The sequence below is a fragment of the Oreochromis niloticus genome, linkage group LG22 (genome assembly GCF_001858045.2).
Source record: "Oreochromis niloticus isolate F11D_XX linkage group LG22, O_niloticus_UMD_NMBU, whole genome shotgun sequence".
Lineage (NCBI taxonomy): Eukaryota > Metazoa > Chordata > Actinopteri > Cichliformes > Cichlidae > Oreochromis > Oreochromis niloticus.
This window is the reverse complement of record NC_031985.2, coordinates 10,096,249-10,113,650: the sequence shown is the minus strand read 5'-3', so window position 1 is coordinate 10,113,650 and position 17,402 is coordinate 10,096,249. Positions and strand designations below refer to the sequence as shown.

The following is a 17,402-nucleotide window of genomic DNA, read 5'->3' as shown; positions in this document are numbered from 1 at the left end:
AATTAGTTTAGTAAAAACTGGCAACTTTAATTCTGGAAGTGAAAAAAATATATTTTCACAACAATCAAACCTTTCATTCAGTGATGATCCGTCCACCCACACCCATCTGCCCTCTACTGCTGAGTCTGTCAGTCCGATCCAGAACTTGTCCTCAGCTTCAGTCATTACATCTCTCAGTCTTCTCTCCAGGAAACTCTGATCAGGAAAAGAAGATGAAAATCACCTTGTTAGACTTTTCTGTGCTGAGAAGGTGAAACATAAAGATGTGATAAAACATGTGAGAACATGAACCTGCAGCAGTGTTTCATACCTGCTCCGTACTGCTGTCTATCTTAACCAGGTCTCCTCCTTTAGCTCTACACTCATCTCTGCTCTTGTTCCAGGATGATTTATTGTTGGAGAAGTAATAGCACTTTCCTCCATGTAGCTCCCAGCCTTCTGCACATTTATAACAAGGATCATCTTTGAAGAGATTACAGCAACGACTTCAGTCAGGTGGAAGAATCACTGTTCATGTTTGTGTGAACTTAGCTTGAAGTTTGTGTCTCAGAGACAAAATCCATAACTTACTTATTACTTTAGGTCCTGGACAGGTCGGCTGCACCGTGCTGCATGGTTTTATCTTAGAGAGAGTCTCTGTTAGAATAAAGAATAAAACTGTCATCAGTCATTCATCATGTGTTTTTGTCTAAAGCTTGAATTAAAAAACAAATAATCATTTACATGGAATAAAAAGACCGACTCAGCTGTGTGTTATGAGTTTGATTTAGACTGAAGGTTAGAAACAATCAGCTGTATATGCTTACCTGTCAGATTACTTTCACACTTCATTTTGTGATGTTTCAGGTTTTCGAGCTCTTTGTTAGCTCTAATTTTGTCAAACGCTGATTAAAAAAGAACAAACAAACCAGTCAGTCAGTGAGGTTTGTTTACACTGAAAGGATTTTTGTAGCTTTGTGTTTTCAGTGTTTCTTTAGTTCTCATGTTTTCAACTGCTGACTTAAAAATGAGAGAAAAAAACAGACAGATTTTTCAAAAAATTCTGAAAAGTTGGGCGCATCCTTAATTTGCTGCAACACTATTAAAACAGAGCCAATGTGGGCAATCTGCAGTGTTTTACACCTTTACTGTAAATATTTTGCTTCTCATTTAAATTTACAGAAAATTAGATCATTGATTTTTTTTTTTAACTCCAGAAAGAAAAAGAAAACCACACAAACTCACAGAGACGATAAATAACGATGAGAGCAGCTGCCAGCAGGATACAGAGAACCACCAGGGCCACTCTCTCTGTGGTGACCTTTGACCCTCTGTTTGATTTTGCATGCTGAGAGTCAGGAGCTTCACCTGATGAACATTTAGAGGAGACACAATGTGAGAGTTCAGAAAAGCGTGTATTTATCAGTTACAACAGTTTTAAACAGTTTCTCATGTTACAATACTTTAGTACTATTACAGCACACTGAACTGTAGCTGAGTGTCAATACAAGAACATTAAAGATGATTAAGATGCTTTGCACAGGAAACACTTGAGTCAAAACATGTTAACATGTCACAAATCCTTTTGGTCAGTTCCTGTTTTTGTTTTTGCTCTTCACAGCTTCATTTTGCAAAACTTTTAAACACTCTTTCTTCATCAATTACTTTTGACTGTTACATTTCTGATTTATTAAAATATTTTAAAAATTCATATGATTAAATAATGAATGTGGGCTCTACATATTTTTAAGTCGTATACATATAATGTTGTTCTATTCCAGCACAAACATCACAACTTTAATCAAAAGTCTGATGATGATCACTCAGATCTGACTGAAGCTCCGTCACCTTCCTGTTGTTTTACCACCACATTAATGTTCTTACCTTCTATGAAGCTCTGCGGACGGCTCATCATGCTGAAACTTCACGATCCTGACTTCAGACTTAATCCAACAGTCTCTGAATCACAAAACACAACAAAATGTTGAAAATATTCTTCCTTTGTCATTTATCATATATTCAATTATTTATACATTTAATAGAAAACAGATGTAGCTAAGCTTTGATGCTCACTCTAATTGCTTCCTTACTCCTTCTAACTTCTGTTTTACAGCTTAAAAAAAGCAACTTCCTGTTGACTAAAGAGGAGGGAGGAGGCTTCATCTGCAGTCTGGCTCCTCCTGTCAGAATAACTGCTTTTATTATAACTGAAGGAAGGTTTCTTTATTTATTGTTGAAATGTCTGTCCCTGTGGTACATTGTGCTGATCTCTTACATACAAATGCAACAACAAAGATAGGCAAATGATCAGAGCGCTCCCTCGCTCCCATTTCCGCACATACAATACAAAGATCGCTTGTGATAACGATGTCTCACTCTGAGCAAATTTCAATCCCACACATCTTAACTGTTTATAGCATGAATTACTTATAATATTTCTTAACTTTGAACTTATTTATCACCTTGCTTACGTAACTTAATCAGATTATGCACTAATTACTGACTTTTGAAGCGAGATCGATCAACTGCAGACCAGACAACAAACGACGGAGGCACCAGACAAGTGCAATCAAACGATGAGTTTATTAACACAGGAGAGGAACCATCAGCATATGTCTTCCTCTGACAAAAATACATTGAATGCTGGTTTTATAGCATAGAAAATTAACGCCCACACATACATGTCAATACAGGTCAAAAATACATTATGTACAGTCATTGTTTACAGACAAGGGTACATCTTGTACATTTCTAATAACTATAAACAGACATGTAACTTCTCTTTTCTATAACACCTGCCTTTTAAGGTAATAAACTTCAAGCTTCAGGGTCTCTAAGGGCTAATAATTGACCCTCGTCACCAATCACTAAGTAGACAGAATTGGCGCAGGTCTCAAAAAAAAGCAGAAGACACTTGGGCCTTCGCTCAGGCCTGCTGCTAGATTTAATGTGTATTGTAAGCATGCATGCAATTAACCTACTATGTTCTCATCTTCCCTCAACATGTATCACCTGGACACTCTCACCAGTGAAGCTTAAAACCCTCTTGGATGGAACATCAACTCTAAACAAGCACAGATATGCAATGTGTATAAACTGAACTCAATCTGTGAATAGAAAGGTCACTGTGATAACAAACATATTCAATGCAATATGAACCCTATAAGAAATATTACTGATAAAATAATACTGTAAAACATGTTATTAATGCATTTATCATAAGGCAGATTATATGGCAGCAATAAAAGAATCTCGGAACCCCAACACTTTTGACCAAAAGGCATAACACTCCCCGCTTGATATAAACACATTATATCACTATAAACATCAATACAACATATTCAAACATTATTTAGCATCGAAGAATATTCATTCAGTCTCTGCAAGCAAAACAACAATCTCTGAAACTGATCTGAGAAACATTTTAACAGTCCCATCTTTTACAGCCCGCACTTCCACTTTTCGGACCTTCTTGTCGCTGCTGGGGAATGTTTTTCCTATTAGTCCCATGGGCCATTCGTTCCTGCTGGCTTGGGAGTCCTTTAGCAGGACCACATCTCCTTCTTTGACATTAGGTCTAGTCCCTTACAAGCGCCCACAAAATTCGTGCCTCTGTCTGAGCGCAGAAACTTGGCTGGGCCCCGAATAGAGAAGAGCCTTCTCAATGCATTGATAAAACTATCAGCAGACATAGTCTCTATCAGTTCGATATGCACAGCCCTAGGTGACATGCATGTGAATAACACAGCCCAACGTTTGTTCTGGGAACAACCACCTCTTGTACGACGCGTCACAATTGTCCATGGCCCAAACACATCTAGGCCTACAGTGGTAAAGGGTGGTTCAGGGGTGACTCGGTCTGCGGGTAAGTCTGCCATTTTCTGGATCTGCATTTTGCCTCGCAACTTGCGACATGTGACACACTTATGAATGACGAATGACACGAGCCGCTTCCCTCCAATTATCCAGTACCCAGCACCACGGATAGCTCCTTCAGTTATGTGTCTTCCTTGATGAGCTACTTGTTCGTGATAGTGAGTTACAATTAGCATGCCGATGTGGCTGGTAGATGGGATAATCAGAGGGTGCTTTTCATTTTCTGTGAGATCGGCAGCGGAAAGACGCCCACCGACTCGTAAGAGACCGTCTTTGTCCACTACAGGATTGAACTTTTTGAGTGTGTCCAATATGCCACTGGCCTTCCTTCCTTCTTTAATGTTTTCAAGCGTCCTTTTGTAAGCATCTTGTTGGACAGCTCGATGATGACTACTTTGGCTCTGGTGAGTTCTTGGACATTTGGTGTCTCACTGAAACTTTTCCATCCCCTTTGTCCACTTGTCTTTTGTGCAAAGGATGTAACCACATGAATGAGTCTGGCTATGACTCTGAAAAGTGTGGTCCAGTTTGAGTACTTTTTGAAACGCTCAGAACCTAACTGTGGCTCTGATACAGTAGTTTTCATTACTTTTATTTCTGGACGTATCTCTCTGTCTTTTTCAGGTTCGATGAGCGTGAAAGGACCAGTGTGTGGTTCTGTGTGTGTGTCAGAGTACAGAAAGGGTGGACCTGAGAACCAGGTACTGTTCTGCAGGCAGGTCTGCTGCTGGAATGAACCGAGTGGCTTGGTCAGCTGGATTGTTATCCAACGCTTTCTGCATGGATTGGATGTAGTGATCTTTCATTTCTGGTTTCTTTTCCAAAGTCTTTCGGAGAGAGCAGAGGCGTTTTAGGGCTTGTTCTCTGTTGTCAGGGAGCCTCCTTCTCTGTGAGCGAAAGGGTAAAGGTGCAACCCAGCTGTTCTCTTGGTTTTGATAAACTTCATTGTCCATTATTGTCAGGAATGCTTTGTCGTCGATAGACATGGCTTGTTTGTTATCACCCTCAGATCTAACGAACACAGAGTGTCCCAAATCGTCTGTGACGCAGGTAGCATTCATAGTGACCCCATAATTCTCTTTAACGTGAATTGTGTTTGGGCAAGGCTCAAAATAAGATGCACGTCCATTATCTAAGGTGTATGTTTTGTAGATATTGACCTCTGACTGACTGTGCGCTTTTCCTACACACACCTCCCCCACAATAACCCAACCCAGGTCTAGCCTTTGGGCGTATGGTGCATCGTTGGGTCCGTTGATTTGCTCACGTACCTTATGGACCCTGATGACGTCCCTTCCTAGGAGTAAAAGGATTGGGGCGTGGTGGTCAACAGGTGGGATGTTATCTGCGACTGGAAGAAGATGTGAGTGATACTGGGCAATCTCTGGAGAGGGTATTTCAGATCTATTGTCTGGAACAGAGTCGCATTCAATTAAAGGGGGTAGCTGGATGTTGACTTCTCCATCCAAGGACTCGAGGAAGAAGTTTACAGCTCTCCTACCTGAGGTTTGTTCTCTGCCAGAGCAAGTCTTTAAGGTGTATGGAGTGGGTCTTGCATTGATATTGAAAAGGCTGAAAAACTCTGACTTAACCAGTGACCTGTTGGACTGGTCATCTATTACTGCATACATTTTTATAGCTCTCTCTTTTTGGCCTGCGGGATACACTTTGACTAAACTGATCTTAGAACATGAACGTGGGCTATCACTTTGGCCACATACCTCAGTGTACTTCGACTCGACTGAAGGTGAGCTCTCAGTTTGCTCTTCATTGTCATTGTTTCCTGGTGTAGTACTCTTAGGGGTAGGGGTAGGACCAGGATGCATTGCAGATAAGTGTTTAAGGCTGTCACACTCGATACACTTAACCACTGCTTTACAGTTTTTTGCTATGTGTTGGACAGACCCACAGCATCTGTAGCAGATGTGCTGCTCTTTGAGATAGGCTTGTCTTTCTTCAATGGGTTTGTCTCTAAAAAGTTTACACTTTTTGAGTGGATGTGGTTTTTTGTGGATTGGGCACTGGCGATCCGGTTCCTCCATTTTCTTTGGACTGAGATTATTCTGGTCCGGCTCTGCCGTAATGTCCATTTTGTGTGCTGACACAGTAGGCTTGCGACTATATGATACCAGTTTTTCTGTGGAAAAAGGGACATGGGTGTTGGCCTTGGACATAGCAAAGCTTGGGTCATTCCTCATTTTCGCTTGGCGCAGGACAAATTGTGTGAAAACTGAGAAAGGAGGAAATGACACACTATGAGTCTCCTTGTACTGTGTTCCTACAGTTGTCCACTTTTCCTGTAGGTTGAAGGGAAGTTTTTCCACTATTTGCCTGACTCCTCTAGCTGTGTCCAGGTAAGCAAGTCCTGGGAGCGCGCCATCTTGTTTAGCACACTGTAGCTCCAATAAGATGTCACTAAGTTCTTGCAGCTTAACATTGTCTTTATTTGTGAGTTTGGGAAAGTCCTCTACCTTTTTTAAGAGTGCATCCTCAATAGCCTCAGGTGAGCAGTAGCACTCTTCAAGGCGTTGCCAGACCATCTTCGCACCTGCAGCAGGATTGAGGGTGTGCACAGCACGAATCCGCTTAGCCTGGTCAGATGATGTTGAACCCAACCATTTCGTTAGTAAGTCTAATTCCTCTCTGGGAGACAAATTTAGATCTTTGGTTGCACTGATGAATGAAGTTTTCCATGCCCAATAGTTTTCAGGTTTGTCATCAAATTGCAAAAGACCTGCACTGACTAGTTCTTTGCGAATTAAGTATTTTGCAAACTGTTGTGTTTCACTTGCTTCAGGTATGCAGTTGTTAAGGTTGGGGGTGTGCTTTGGGGATTTGGACCAGTACGTGTCGACTACACATGTGTTCACTGTTTGCTCCTGTTTCCTTTCTCTGTTTACAGGTGGTGGTTTCGTTTGAGTGTTGGTTATAAAAGGATTAGTTATTTGTGTACTGTCTTGTACATCTACTTCATTGTCATTCCCTTTTGGAGGCTGTGCTGGGTCGTGCTGAGTGTCTGGGAAGAGTAACTCACATTGTTGTTGAACATATTCGTTAGTGTGGTGCACTGCACTGATGGGCTCAGCTTCCTCACAAAGTTCTCCATAGAGCTCCCCGCTTTGAATCTCCGCTTCTTCATAGGCTGAGGCCTCTGCTTCAGCTGCGGCTATTGCTTTCTGGCACTGGAGGACATGTAGATGAGCATCTAGTTCAGCTCTCTGTTTTATTGCATTAGCTTCCTTTTCAGCGAAGGCCAGTTGAGCTCGTGCTGCTTGAGCTTTGGCGTAGGCCCTTGCAGCTGCAGAAGCTGTTGATGAGGATGTCCGTTGAGACCGCCTTGTCGATGTTTTGGATTGCTGCGACTTGGTGTCGAATGGCTGAGACTGTTGCTGCATTGTAGCTGGTTGAGTGGCGACGTCTGGTTGCTGTTCACCACCGGTTGCTTCGTCTACCTCTTCAGCAGCGTAGTCTTTTAGGTAATTTCTTCCTGAGCGTAGACTCATGTTGCTTATTAAAGTAGCTCTGTATGCTTGAACCCGCTGAGTAGGCGTCTTTTCACTGTGCTGCCCTCACAACACGTGACCATGTGAAGCTAGACAGCCAGCGAACAAAATAGACGAGATCTTCCACACAAGGCTTGCTTTTCTTGCTTTTAATGAAGATTTTTTAAAGCCTTATCCTCTCTCAAGGCTTCTCCTTTCTATTTCTTATTTGTAACTGAAACATACAGAAAGTGAAAATAAATTGCTAGCTAATAGACATCTTAATGAGAAACTTAATGATTAGCCTAGCTTAACACGTGAGTTACATTAGCATCACAGTTAACTCCAGGTAAACACATATAAAAGTTGTTTCTGAACATATTAATACTCACAAAGACGAACGTTTCCCAAGGTACAAGCGTGTAGAGCACTTTTAGTGTGTACATGAGCTTATTCACGGTTTTAATACTGCCGAAGCACTTTTCACAACATTAACGGAGAAAGTCAAAGGAGTTTGCAAAGAAAAGCGTCTGGACTTCTTTAAGTTGCTTGAAGACGTTTCACCTCTCATCCGAGAAGCTTCTTCAGTTCTAAGGTCAAATGGCCGAGAGTCCCAGATTTAGTCCCATTTGACCTTAGAACTGAAGAAGCTTCTCGGATGATTGGTGAAACGTCTTCAAGCAACTTAAAGAAGTCCAGACGCTTTTCTTTGCAAACTCCTTTGACTACGATGACCTGGATGACTGAGAACCTTCACAGACATATTAACGGAGAAAATACGTCAAAAATAGGCAAATGATCAGAGCGCTCCCTCGCTCCCATTTCCGCACATACAATACAAAGATCACTTGTGATAACGATGTCTCACTCTGAGCAAATTTCAATACCGCACATCTTAACTGTTTATAGCATGAATTACTTATAATATTTCTTAACTTTGAACTTATTTATCACCTTGCTTACGTAACTTAATCAGATTATGCACTAATTACTGACTTTTGACCAAAAGGCATAACAATCCATATATACCAACAGTATTTCCTAAATTTTGCTAATAAACACAAAAGCAGTATATTTTTAAGCATAGTTTTAAAGATAAAAGACATTTTATGAAAGTTTGAGATTATTTTACCTTGAAGAAGACTCCAGAGGTCCAAAGTAATCTGATATTTAGAATTCCCATATATCATTCACAGTATCCCAATATGCTGTCAATACAAACAATGCATTTGCATTCACACACATGCAAAAGCATAATCTCCTTGGTGGAGGAAAGTGTCAAATCTAAAATTGATTTTCTTGCTTACCATGTACTATAGGACACGGAAGACATGACCTGTAGTCCTTTTTACACATTTGCCTACAAATACTTACACATTTGTAGGCTGCACTGTGCAGAGTCTGTTACAATAATAGCTTTTATCAGTCAGGATTGTGTAATTTTTCTGAGACAGAATTGAAGATATTTTAATATCAGCTGTGTGTCACCAGTTTGAATAAGACTGACAGTAAAAAACAATCAAAGTGTGACCAAAACTTGCAGTATACCAGCCATAAATGCTTAAGTGTCAGATTTTTATTGACACTTTTTGTTCTCATACATTCAAATACTGACTGAGAAACGAGAGACAAGAAAGATTTTATGAATTACAACAGATTTTTAAAAAAAAGAATTACACACCAGATCTGAAAAGTAACACACAAGCTGAAGCTGAAAAGAAAATAATCACACTGATTCCTACACTTTATAGATCATAAATCATAATTTTCTTTTTTTTTTTTTATGGCGGTCCCCACCTCGATTTTCATGCCTGCTTGTCATAACTCACCTGCTGCTCATCATCTATGATTACTCTGCCACTACGTAAGGCCACGGCGAAGTGTTGTTCATCGCTGACATAGAACCACTTACTTTATAGTGCAGTAAAGTCACACTGCAATAAAAAAATCTGAGATTTAAGGAAATTCAGTTAAAAGGTCCATTAGAACTATGCACACAGTTCCCGTTCTCATTCAAACATCATTCTAAATCACAGTTTTGTAAGTCTCTGAAGATAAACTGCGTCATTCAAAACACTTTTCCGACAGGAACACTGGCCTTCATAATGCAGTACATGTTACCAGTTAGTATCTGTCCAAACCCAGTTGGAAGAACTATTCAGTCATGTGTCAGTGAAAAAACACACCTGTGTTGGGCAAGAATCTGGAGCATCAAAAACACAAAGAAATGGTGAGAATAAGAGGATGTCTAGAAGACAGCAGAATACAATATTTGCATTGTTGTCTTTTTGTATCTGGTTTCTTTGTCGTGTATTTGATACACACACATTATATAGGTTGCTAAGTTCTTTTACACTTTGTGAAATAGGTAACATCTGTTGCATATGCATGAAGTACTGTAAATGTTGCTTTGCAGCAACAAATAAAACACACGCACTTCTCGGTTGAGAAATGCATTAACATACTGACAAAACATCTTTAGTAGTGAAGTATGTGTCGAAACAATAGTGTGTATAAACACAAAGAGAAACGCAGAAACGTAAGTGATGTCAGCTTATGAGGCAAAGTACCATCCATCCTCTTCCTCTTATTTGGTTCAGGGTGGTGCAGGACTGGAGAGGCAGGACACACCCTGGGCAGGTTGGTCTGTGGCAGGGCTAACACAGTGCCACTGGGCTGCCCTCTATAAATAAATAGTATATAAAAGATTAAAAGTCACATGCAAATAAATGAATGTTGCCAGTTTGCCACTTGAGGGCAGCAAGTATTTGCAAGAATTGACACGATGAGGTCATAAGATGGTTGAAGTTGTCAGGATTTTATGGTAACAGTAACTGTTCTGCTGCTCATTTCCAGCAGATCAGACGCAGATATGAACAAAAGATAAAACTCACACAGAACTTAAAGAACAATGAAAGCAGCTCTCAGGAGAACACGGAGAACCAGCAGTGCCACACTGTCAGAGGTGACCTTTGACCCTCTGTTTCATTTTGCATGTTGAGATTCAGGAGCTTCACCTGATGAACATTTAGAGGAGAAACATAGCCTCATTTTCTTCTTTTGCTGGATAACTCGATGTTACAACGTCGCGTAAGGGTCGCTTCCTCTTTTTATCACATTGACATAATTATGCCATTTTAACACATCACGTCTTTCTTTCTTCATTCCTTTCTTTTTCCTGTAAAAGTGATAATAAATAATTCATAGTTTCTTCTGTAGTTATATGATGTACTCATTGATTCTGTATCTAAAATACTTAAAATACTGTAATTTTCTCGATGGCTTTAAGTTTACAAAACAGGATAATTTATTATTTTAAAAAAGTTTAATGAATTTCACAGGTGCTCCCACATTTCTTTTACATGTTAATCACATCAAAACTGAAAAGTATCAGATACAAAATATTACTCGTGTTTATTTTACTGTTTTCATTTTGTTTCTGTTTGTGGCATTATTTTTAAAAATTGCATCACTCCATTCTTGGAGGTGAGAAGAAGGATCCAAATAGCAGACAGTGGCGGAGGTACAAGTGAGTTTTATTTACAGTGAACAATAACCAAGGTGTGGGCAGAACCAAACATAAACCTAAAATGGGAAGACTAACACAAAAGGAGGACACGGGGCGAGGAGCAGAGAGACACGGTCAAACACGGAATAACGCTAAGTACACAGAAGATTCACAGAGAAACACAGACAACACGACGAATACACACACCAGGTAATTAGGAAATGGCAGACAGGAGGGGACACAGCTGGAACTAATGGGCATAACGAGACACAAACCTACAAAGTAAAACAGGAAACTCACAGACTTTCACAATACCAACTCGGGGACACGAACAGGACACAGAGGAAAGACACAGGTAGGGATGATAGAAACACTAAACACACAACTTAAACCCTAAGAACAAATACAAAACAGCAAAAACTGAAAAATAATAACAATAAACTCAAAGACCCAGGCCCATGACAATTCTGGAGTTTCACAAGTGAATTTCAGTCACATACTTTTTTAAACTGTCCTTTTACTCCTGCTTTCTCACAAATACTTCTGTGAGGCTTTGAGCAAAATGCATCAAACCAACACTTCAGATCTTTAGCTCCACCTTGTTCTCCCATCCTTGCACAGTCCTCTCCACCAGGATGTGTCCCATTGGGCCCTTTCCAATTGTCTGGTTCATCTTTGCTCCAAAACTTCAAACTAAGAGATTAAAAACAAAAATAATTAGTTTAGTAAAAACTGATAACTTTAATTCTGGAAATGAAAAAAATATATTTTCACAACAATCAAACCTTTCATTCAGTGGTGATCCGTCCGCCCACACCCATCTGCCCTCTACTGCTGAGTCTGTCAGTCCGATCCAGAACTTGTCCTCAGCTTCAGTCATTACATCTCTCAGTCTTCTCTCCAGCAAAGTCTGATCAGAAAAAAAGATGAAAGTTACATTGTTAGAGTTTTCTGTGCTGAGAAGGTGAAATATAAAGATGTGATAAAACATGTGAGAACATGAACCTGCAGCAGTGTTTCATACCTGCTCCGCACTGCTGTCTATCTTAACCAGGTCTCCTCCTTTAGCTCTACACTCATCTCTGCTCTTGTTCCAGGATGAATTACTGATGGAGAAGTAATAGCACTTTCCTCCATGTTGCTCCCAGCCTCCTTCACATTTATAACAAGGATCATCTTTGAAGAGATTACAGCAACGACTTCAGTCAGGTGGAAGAAATCACTGTTCATGTTTGTGTGAATTTAGCTTCAAGTTTGTGTCTCAAAGACAAAATCCATAACTTACCTATTACTTTAGGTCCTGGACAGGTCGGCTGCACCGTGTTGCATGATTTTATCTTAGAGAGAGTCTCTGTTAGAATAAAGAATAAAACAGTCATCAGTCATTCATCAGGAATGTCTGACCAAATATCAAAGTGTATTTTAAAAATGCTTACCTGTGAAATTACTTTCGCACTTCATTTTGTGATGTTCTAGATTTTCAAGCTGTTTGTTAATTGTAATTATTTTAATTGCTGATTAAAAAGATCAAACAAACAACCAAATCAGTCAGTAACTTTGCACTGAAACGAGTTGTACAGCTCTGAAAATGTAAGAGGCAGTAGTTTGAGGAAAGCAAAGAGAAGCATTATTCTTCTTAACGTTAATGAAAATAACTGCTGTTAGTTAAGTCTTATTAAATTCTAATATTAACTCACTGGTAAAACACAGAGCAATGAGAGCAGCTGCCAGGACAACACTGAGAACCACCAGGACCACTCTCTCTGAGGTGACCTTTGACCCTTTGCTCACCACAGCTGGTTGAGGACCCTCTGAATCGTGAGAGAAGGAAACACATCAGAGATGTGAGACGTGTTATAAATGTGGTTCAGAATTTTATTGAGCTAGATTTTAGATGTTAATGTTCTCGCTGTTTTTGTACAAAGAGCAGCTGATTCACTGGTTCCCTCCTCGAGCACACATTCACAGATTTAAAACACACCAACCTCAATAACAAACACTTGACTTATACTATAAGCAAGGCAGATAATAACATATTTGACTGCACCATATATTCATTACAGATTCCTGTCTTTAATAATACTGAACTGGATGAAGTTGTATAGAGCAGAGCTACTGAGGTAGATGAGTTTAAACACCTGGGATCAACCTTCCAAAGCAACAGAGAGGTGGAGAAGAGAGTGCAGTCAGAGAGGAGTAGCTGGAGACGAAAGTCAAAGGCAATTTGTGGCACAAAAATATAATAGCAAGATTGAAGTGAGACCTGCTATGATGTATAATTTGGAAATGAAGGTACTGACAAAAAGGCTGGAGGTGGTAATAAAGAGGTGCAGATGTGAAGGTGAAGATGCTAGGATTTTGTAGAGAGCGACAAGGATGGACAGTTTTACAGAGGAGTATGACAGCTCAGTTTAGTGTTTTAGAGACTAAGAGAGGTGAGGCAGAGATGGTTTGTACATGTGCAGAGGAGCGATAGTGGACAAAGTGGACAAAGGATGTTGAAGATGGAACTGCCAATAAGAACGAGCACAGAGAAGATACATGGATGAAGTAAAAGAAGGATGCTAGCAATAAAGTGACATCGAGGCAGATGATTCCCTGCTGTCACCCCCTAAAGGGAGCAGTCGGGAAAAAAAAGAAGAGGAAGAAGAATGCTGATTTTGCATTAATTACAGCACTAAGGAAACACATACAGCCCAGAGCAAAAGTTTAAGACCACTTGAAAAATTGCAAAAAATCATATTTTGTATGGTTGGATCTTAACAAGGTTCCAAGTAGAGCTTCAGCATGCAACAAGGAGAAATGGGAGTGAGACAAAACATTTTTTTGAGCATGCAATTTATTGAAAACAATGCTTAAACTGCAACAGGCTGATCAAAAGTTTAGGACCACATGCCTCTAAAAGGCCAAATCTGTGCAAAAATGTGGATTCATTGTTAGTTTCTGTCAGGCAGTCACACTGTCTTGATGTTCTGATGGCAAAGGCAAAAAAACTTTCCTTTTTGAACGTAATCATATTTGTGAACTGCATAAGCAGCATCTCTCACAGCGTGCCATCACTGCTGAGGTGGGACCCAGTATGGCAGTAATTTGGAATTTCTTAAATGATCCTGAGGGTTATGGAACAAAAAAGTCAAGTGGAAGACCTCAAAAAAATGTCACCAGCACTGAGCCGGAGGATCCAATTGGCTGTCCATCAAGACACTAGATGATCCTCGACCCAAACTAAGGCCGTTACTGGTGCCGACTACAGCCCCATAACCATCAGACGGCATCTGAGACTGAAGGGCTTCAAAAACAAAAAACGTCGTCAAAGACCTCGTCTCCTTGAATGCCACAGAACTGACCGTTTGGACTTTGCAAGAGAGCACCAAAGATGGGACATTGAAAGGTGGAAGAAAGTTTTGTTCTCTGATGAGGAAAAAACCTTGATGGTCCAAGAAGATCCCACCTGAGTCATTTTCTTAGCGCCACAGTCTTAGCGCCATAATGGTCTGATGTGCTTTTTCCGTAAGTGGAGCAATGGAGCTTCAGGAGGTGCAGGGGCATCAAATGGCCATTGGCTATGTCCAAATGTTACAGAGAGCATCCCTCATGACTAAGGGCCCTCATCTGTGTTGTAACGACTGGGTTTTTCAACAGAACAACACTACAGTACACAATGCCCGCAAGACAAGGGACTTCTTCCAGGAATAACATCATTCTTTTGGACGAGCTTGCGTGTTCACCTGACCTAAATCCAACTGAGAACTTTTGGGGATGGGTGCCAAGGGAAGTTTACAAAAATCGACAACAGTTCCAAACAGTAGACGCCCTTCATGCGGCCATCTTCACCACTTGGAGAAATGTTCCTACTCACCTCATGGAAACGCTTGCATCAAGCATGCCACAATGAATTTTTGAAGTGATCAACAATAATGGTGGAGCTACTCATTACTGAGTTCATGTTAGGAGCTCTGATTTCTTTTTTTTTGGTGGGGTTCGCTGGTTTTTTTGGAAGTGTGGTCCAAAACTTTTGATCAGCTGTAAAACAGCCTGTTTCAGTTTAAGCGTTTTGTTTTGTCTCATTCCCATTTCTTCTTGTTGCATATTGAAGCTCTACAAGGAACCTTGTTAAGATTCAACCATGCAAAATATGATTTTTTTTGCCATATTTCAAGTGGTTTTAAGCTTTTGATCGGGGCTGTATTTGTTATCCTGACTGCTTATGTGGAGAGAATGAGCACAAAACCTTTAACCACGAATAAATACATATCAGCAGTTAATTTTGTATGTATCAAATAATTTCAAGCTCAACATCTCCATTTGTTAATATTTTAACAAACGTTAATATACTGCAGGAGATTATTTAAGCTTTTAAAATTTAGTGTCTTAATAAATAACATTTCAGTAAGTGGATGTAGGATTTTTAGTATTGAAGATGTCCCAGGAAGTTGTATTCTCATACCTGGAAATTTCACAGATATGTTTATAACCAGCCTGGATGAAGGAGATGCTTCTTACATGGTTAAAGTTGTAAGGGGGCGCATTTTAAACCAAATTATGTCCTTTTACTGAACCAAGTTTTATTGCCCAAAAAGATCTAACCGAACTGTGGATGAAGACAAAAATTACAAGTCAAAAATATACTAGTAAACTAATTAAAACTAAAATGATATGACACAAGTCAAAGCCCTAATCTAGTGGATGAAACTGTGCATCCACCAAATGTCTTATGTGGACTACAAATAAGGAGATAAGCACTGGAGAAATAACAAACAATGTTAACAATGTTTAACAATTCTAACTAAAAAAATTAAGTAGACAGTGAAGAGGAACTGAAGGACAAAGAAAGACGGGTAGCTACAAGTTTCGTTTAGGTAAATGAGCGCCGTGTCTGGTCAGTCGGTCTTCTGGGGACTAAAATTGACCAATTTTATGCAAATGATCTTTTAGCAGAGAACTGCTCCTCGAGACAACCTCAAACTCAGCACCGTAGTTCCTCTTCTGCAATAAGGCAGATCAGTGGTTTTTGAGAAATGTAAAGAAACTGCATCGACATTAACACATGTGCACACACACACACAAACTCGTTTATTTAAATGAACCACTCCTACAGAACCACTTCCTCATTTTTTAATTAACTTTTACCTCTTTTTAATTTTCCCAGTGAAAACACAAAAAAAGAAACCCCAAATTTTAAAAAAAATGGGGAAACTTGTAAATAAGACACTTAAAAAAATGAGTGGGTCTGATGTTGTCAAATTAAATTTGCATTATTTTTAAAATAAAGTGTTTGGACAAGTCAACTACAATTTTGTAGTTATATAGTTATTTGTAGTTATTTTTTATTTCAGCTGCTTTTTTATACTGACAGCCTCTGATGCTGCAGTAACGTCTATCATTTATCTCATATTCATCATTGTCATCTTTTTGTCTTAATTAAGGTGTAAAAAATACAAATTGTGTACCAGTACTACTGTAAAAGTTGAGCGTGTTTATTTGTTGCACACATTTTGACCTTCTTTTTAAAATTTACATAAAGCTACAATTTTGGAACAAATGTTCTGCTTTTTTTTTCTTTTTACTGATTCAGACGGATGTTTTGTTTTCAACGACAGATCTCTGCTTGACCAAAAACACATTTCTGCTTTATTTTAGGAAAAACTGCTTCCTCTGTTGACTGTTTACTTAATAACAGACACTAACTGGAGCTGACAGTTCATCCTCCTGTTTATTAATTACTGCTGTTTGCCTACCAGACAGCTGTGCTGTGGATGGCTGAGTCTTTGAGATCTTGATTTCAGAGTAAGTCGAGTCAGTCGATGGGGTAACGGCCTCTGCAATGAAAGATGAAACTGGATTGTTGCACAGTTAACACTGACAGTGGCTGCCGATAAAATGAGCGACTGTAAAATAAATCACTGTATTCACATTTCACAAATGTAATATAAACAGCTTTTCAGAGATTTTTTTAGGAATCTTTTCACATGTAGTAAGATGACTAGATAAGTCTCACCACTGGCTCCCTTTTTTCCTCTTGTAAACTTCACATCGGAGTATACTACCTCAGCTTCAGGCATTTTGCTGTGTGTGTGTGGCTGCTGTGTATTAGCAGTTCTGAAAGAGAAGTTTCACAACATACAGACAAAAAAAAAACAACTTCCTCACAAAAACCCACCCAAATCTATTTTTTTTTTAACTTGTGGTAATTTACTTCCTGTTTTGGGGGGATAAAATGAAGTAATCTTCCATTTCAGCTCAGTGATGAATGTGCCATAAAATATCCAGTTTCACAGGAAGGTCACACACACAGACAGACACACACACACACATACATATATATGTGTGTATCTCTGTGTGTGTGTGTGTGTGTGTGTGTGTGTGTGTGTGTGTGTGTGTGTGTGTGTGCGAGAGAGAGAGAGAGAGAGAGACCTTCCTGTGAAGCTAGAGTGGCTATTTGTTGAACACATTTTTTCCTTCTTTTTTAAATTTTATTACACACAGAAATTGTTTTGGAACAGATAAAATGATTTTATTTTATTTTTACTGATTCAGTCACATGTTTTGTTTCCAAT

General features: G+C 39.5%; 2 protein-coding genes across 7 annotated transcripts in view; both read right to left on the bottom strand.

The window, feature by feature from the left end:
• The window catches only part of LOC100710612 (CD209 antigen-like protein E), a 79,989-nt gene extending 72,149 nt beyond the window's left edge, over positions 1–7,840 (bottom strand). For 2 of the 6 annotated variants that reach the window (XM_025902487.1, XM_025902490.1), the window contains exons 1-3: positions 1,864–2,045; positions 1,225–1,347; positions 807–884 (exon numbers count right to left, since the gene is read on the bottom strand). In XM_025902487.1, coding sequence (XP_025758272.1) covers positions 807–884; positions 1,225–1,347; positions 1,864–1,894 — 232 coding nt within the window. In that variant the 5' untranslated portion in view covers positions 1,895–2,045. The other 4 variants (XM_025902481.1, XM_025902482.1, XM_025902480.1 and 1 more) reach the window with 4 other exon arrangements.
• A 2,803-nt stretch (positions 7,841–10,643) lies between these two features.
• LOC100710084 (CD209 antigen-like protein E) lies at positions 10,644–16,996 on the bottom strand. Its single transcript, XM_019350746.2, has 8 exons — positions 16,844–16,996; positions 16,584–16,664; positions 12,543–12,656; positions 12,282–12,359; positions 12,131–12,196; positions 11,870–12,021; positions 11,631–11,755; positions 10,644–11,538 (listed from the first exon to the last, which is right to left on the bottom strand). Exons 1-8 carry the CDS (start codon positions 16,905–16,907, stop codon positions 11,334–11,336), a joined length of 885 nt encoding a protein of 294 aa, XP_019206291.1. The 5' UTR covers positions 16,908–16,996; the 3' UTR covers positions 10,644–11,333.
• Positions 16,997–17,402: the final 406 nt, after the last annotated feature.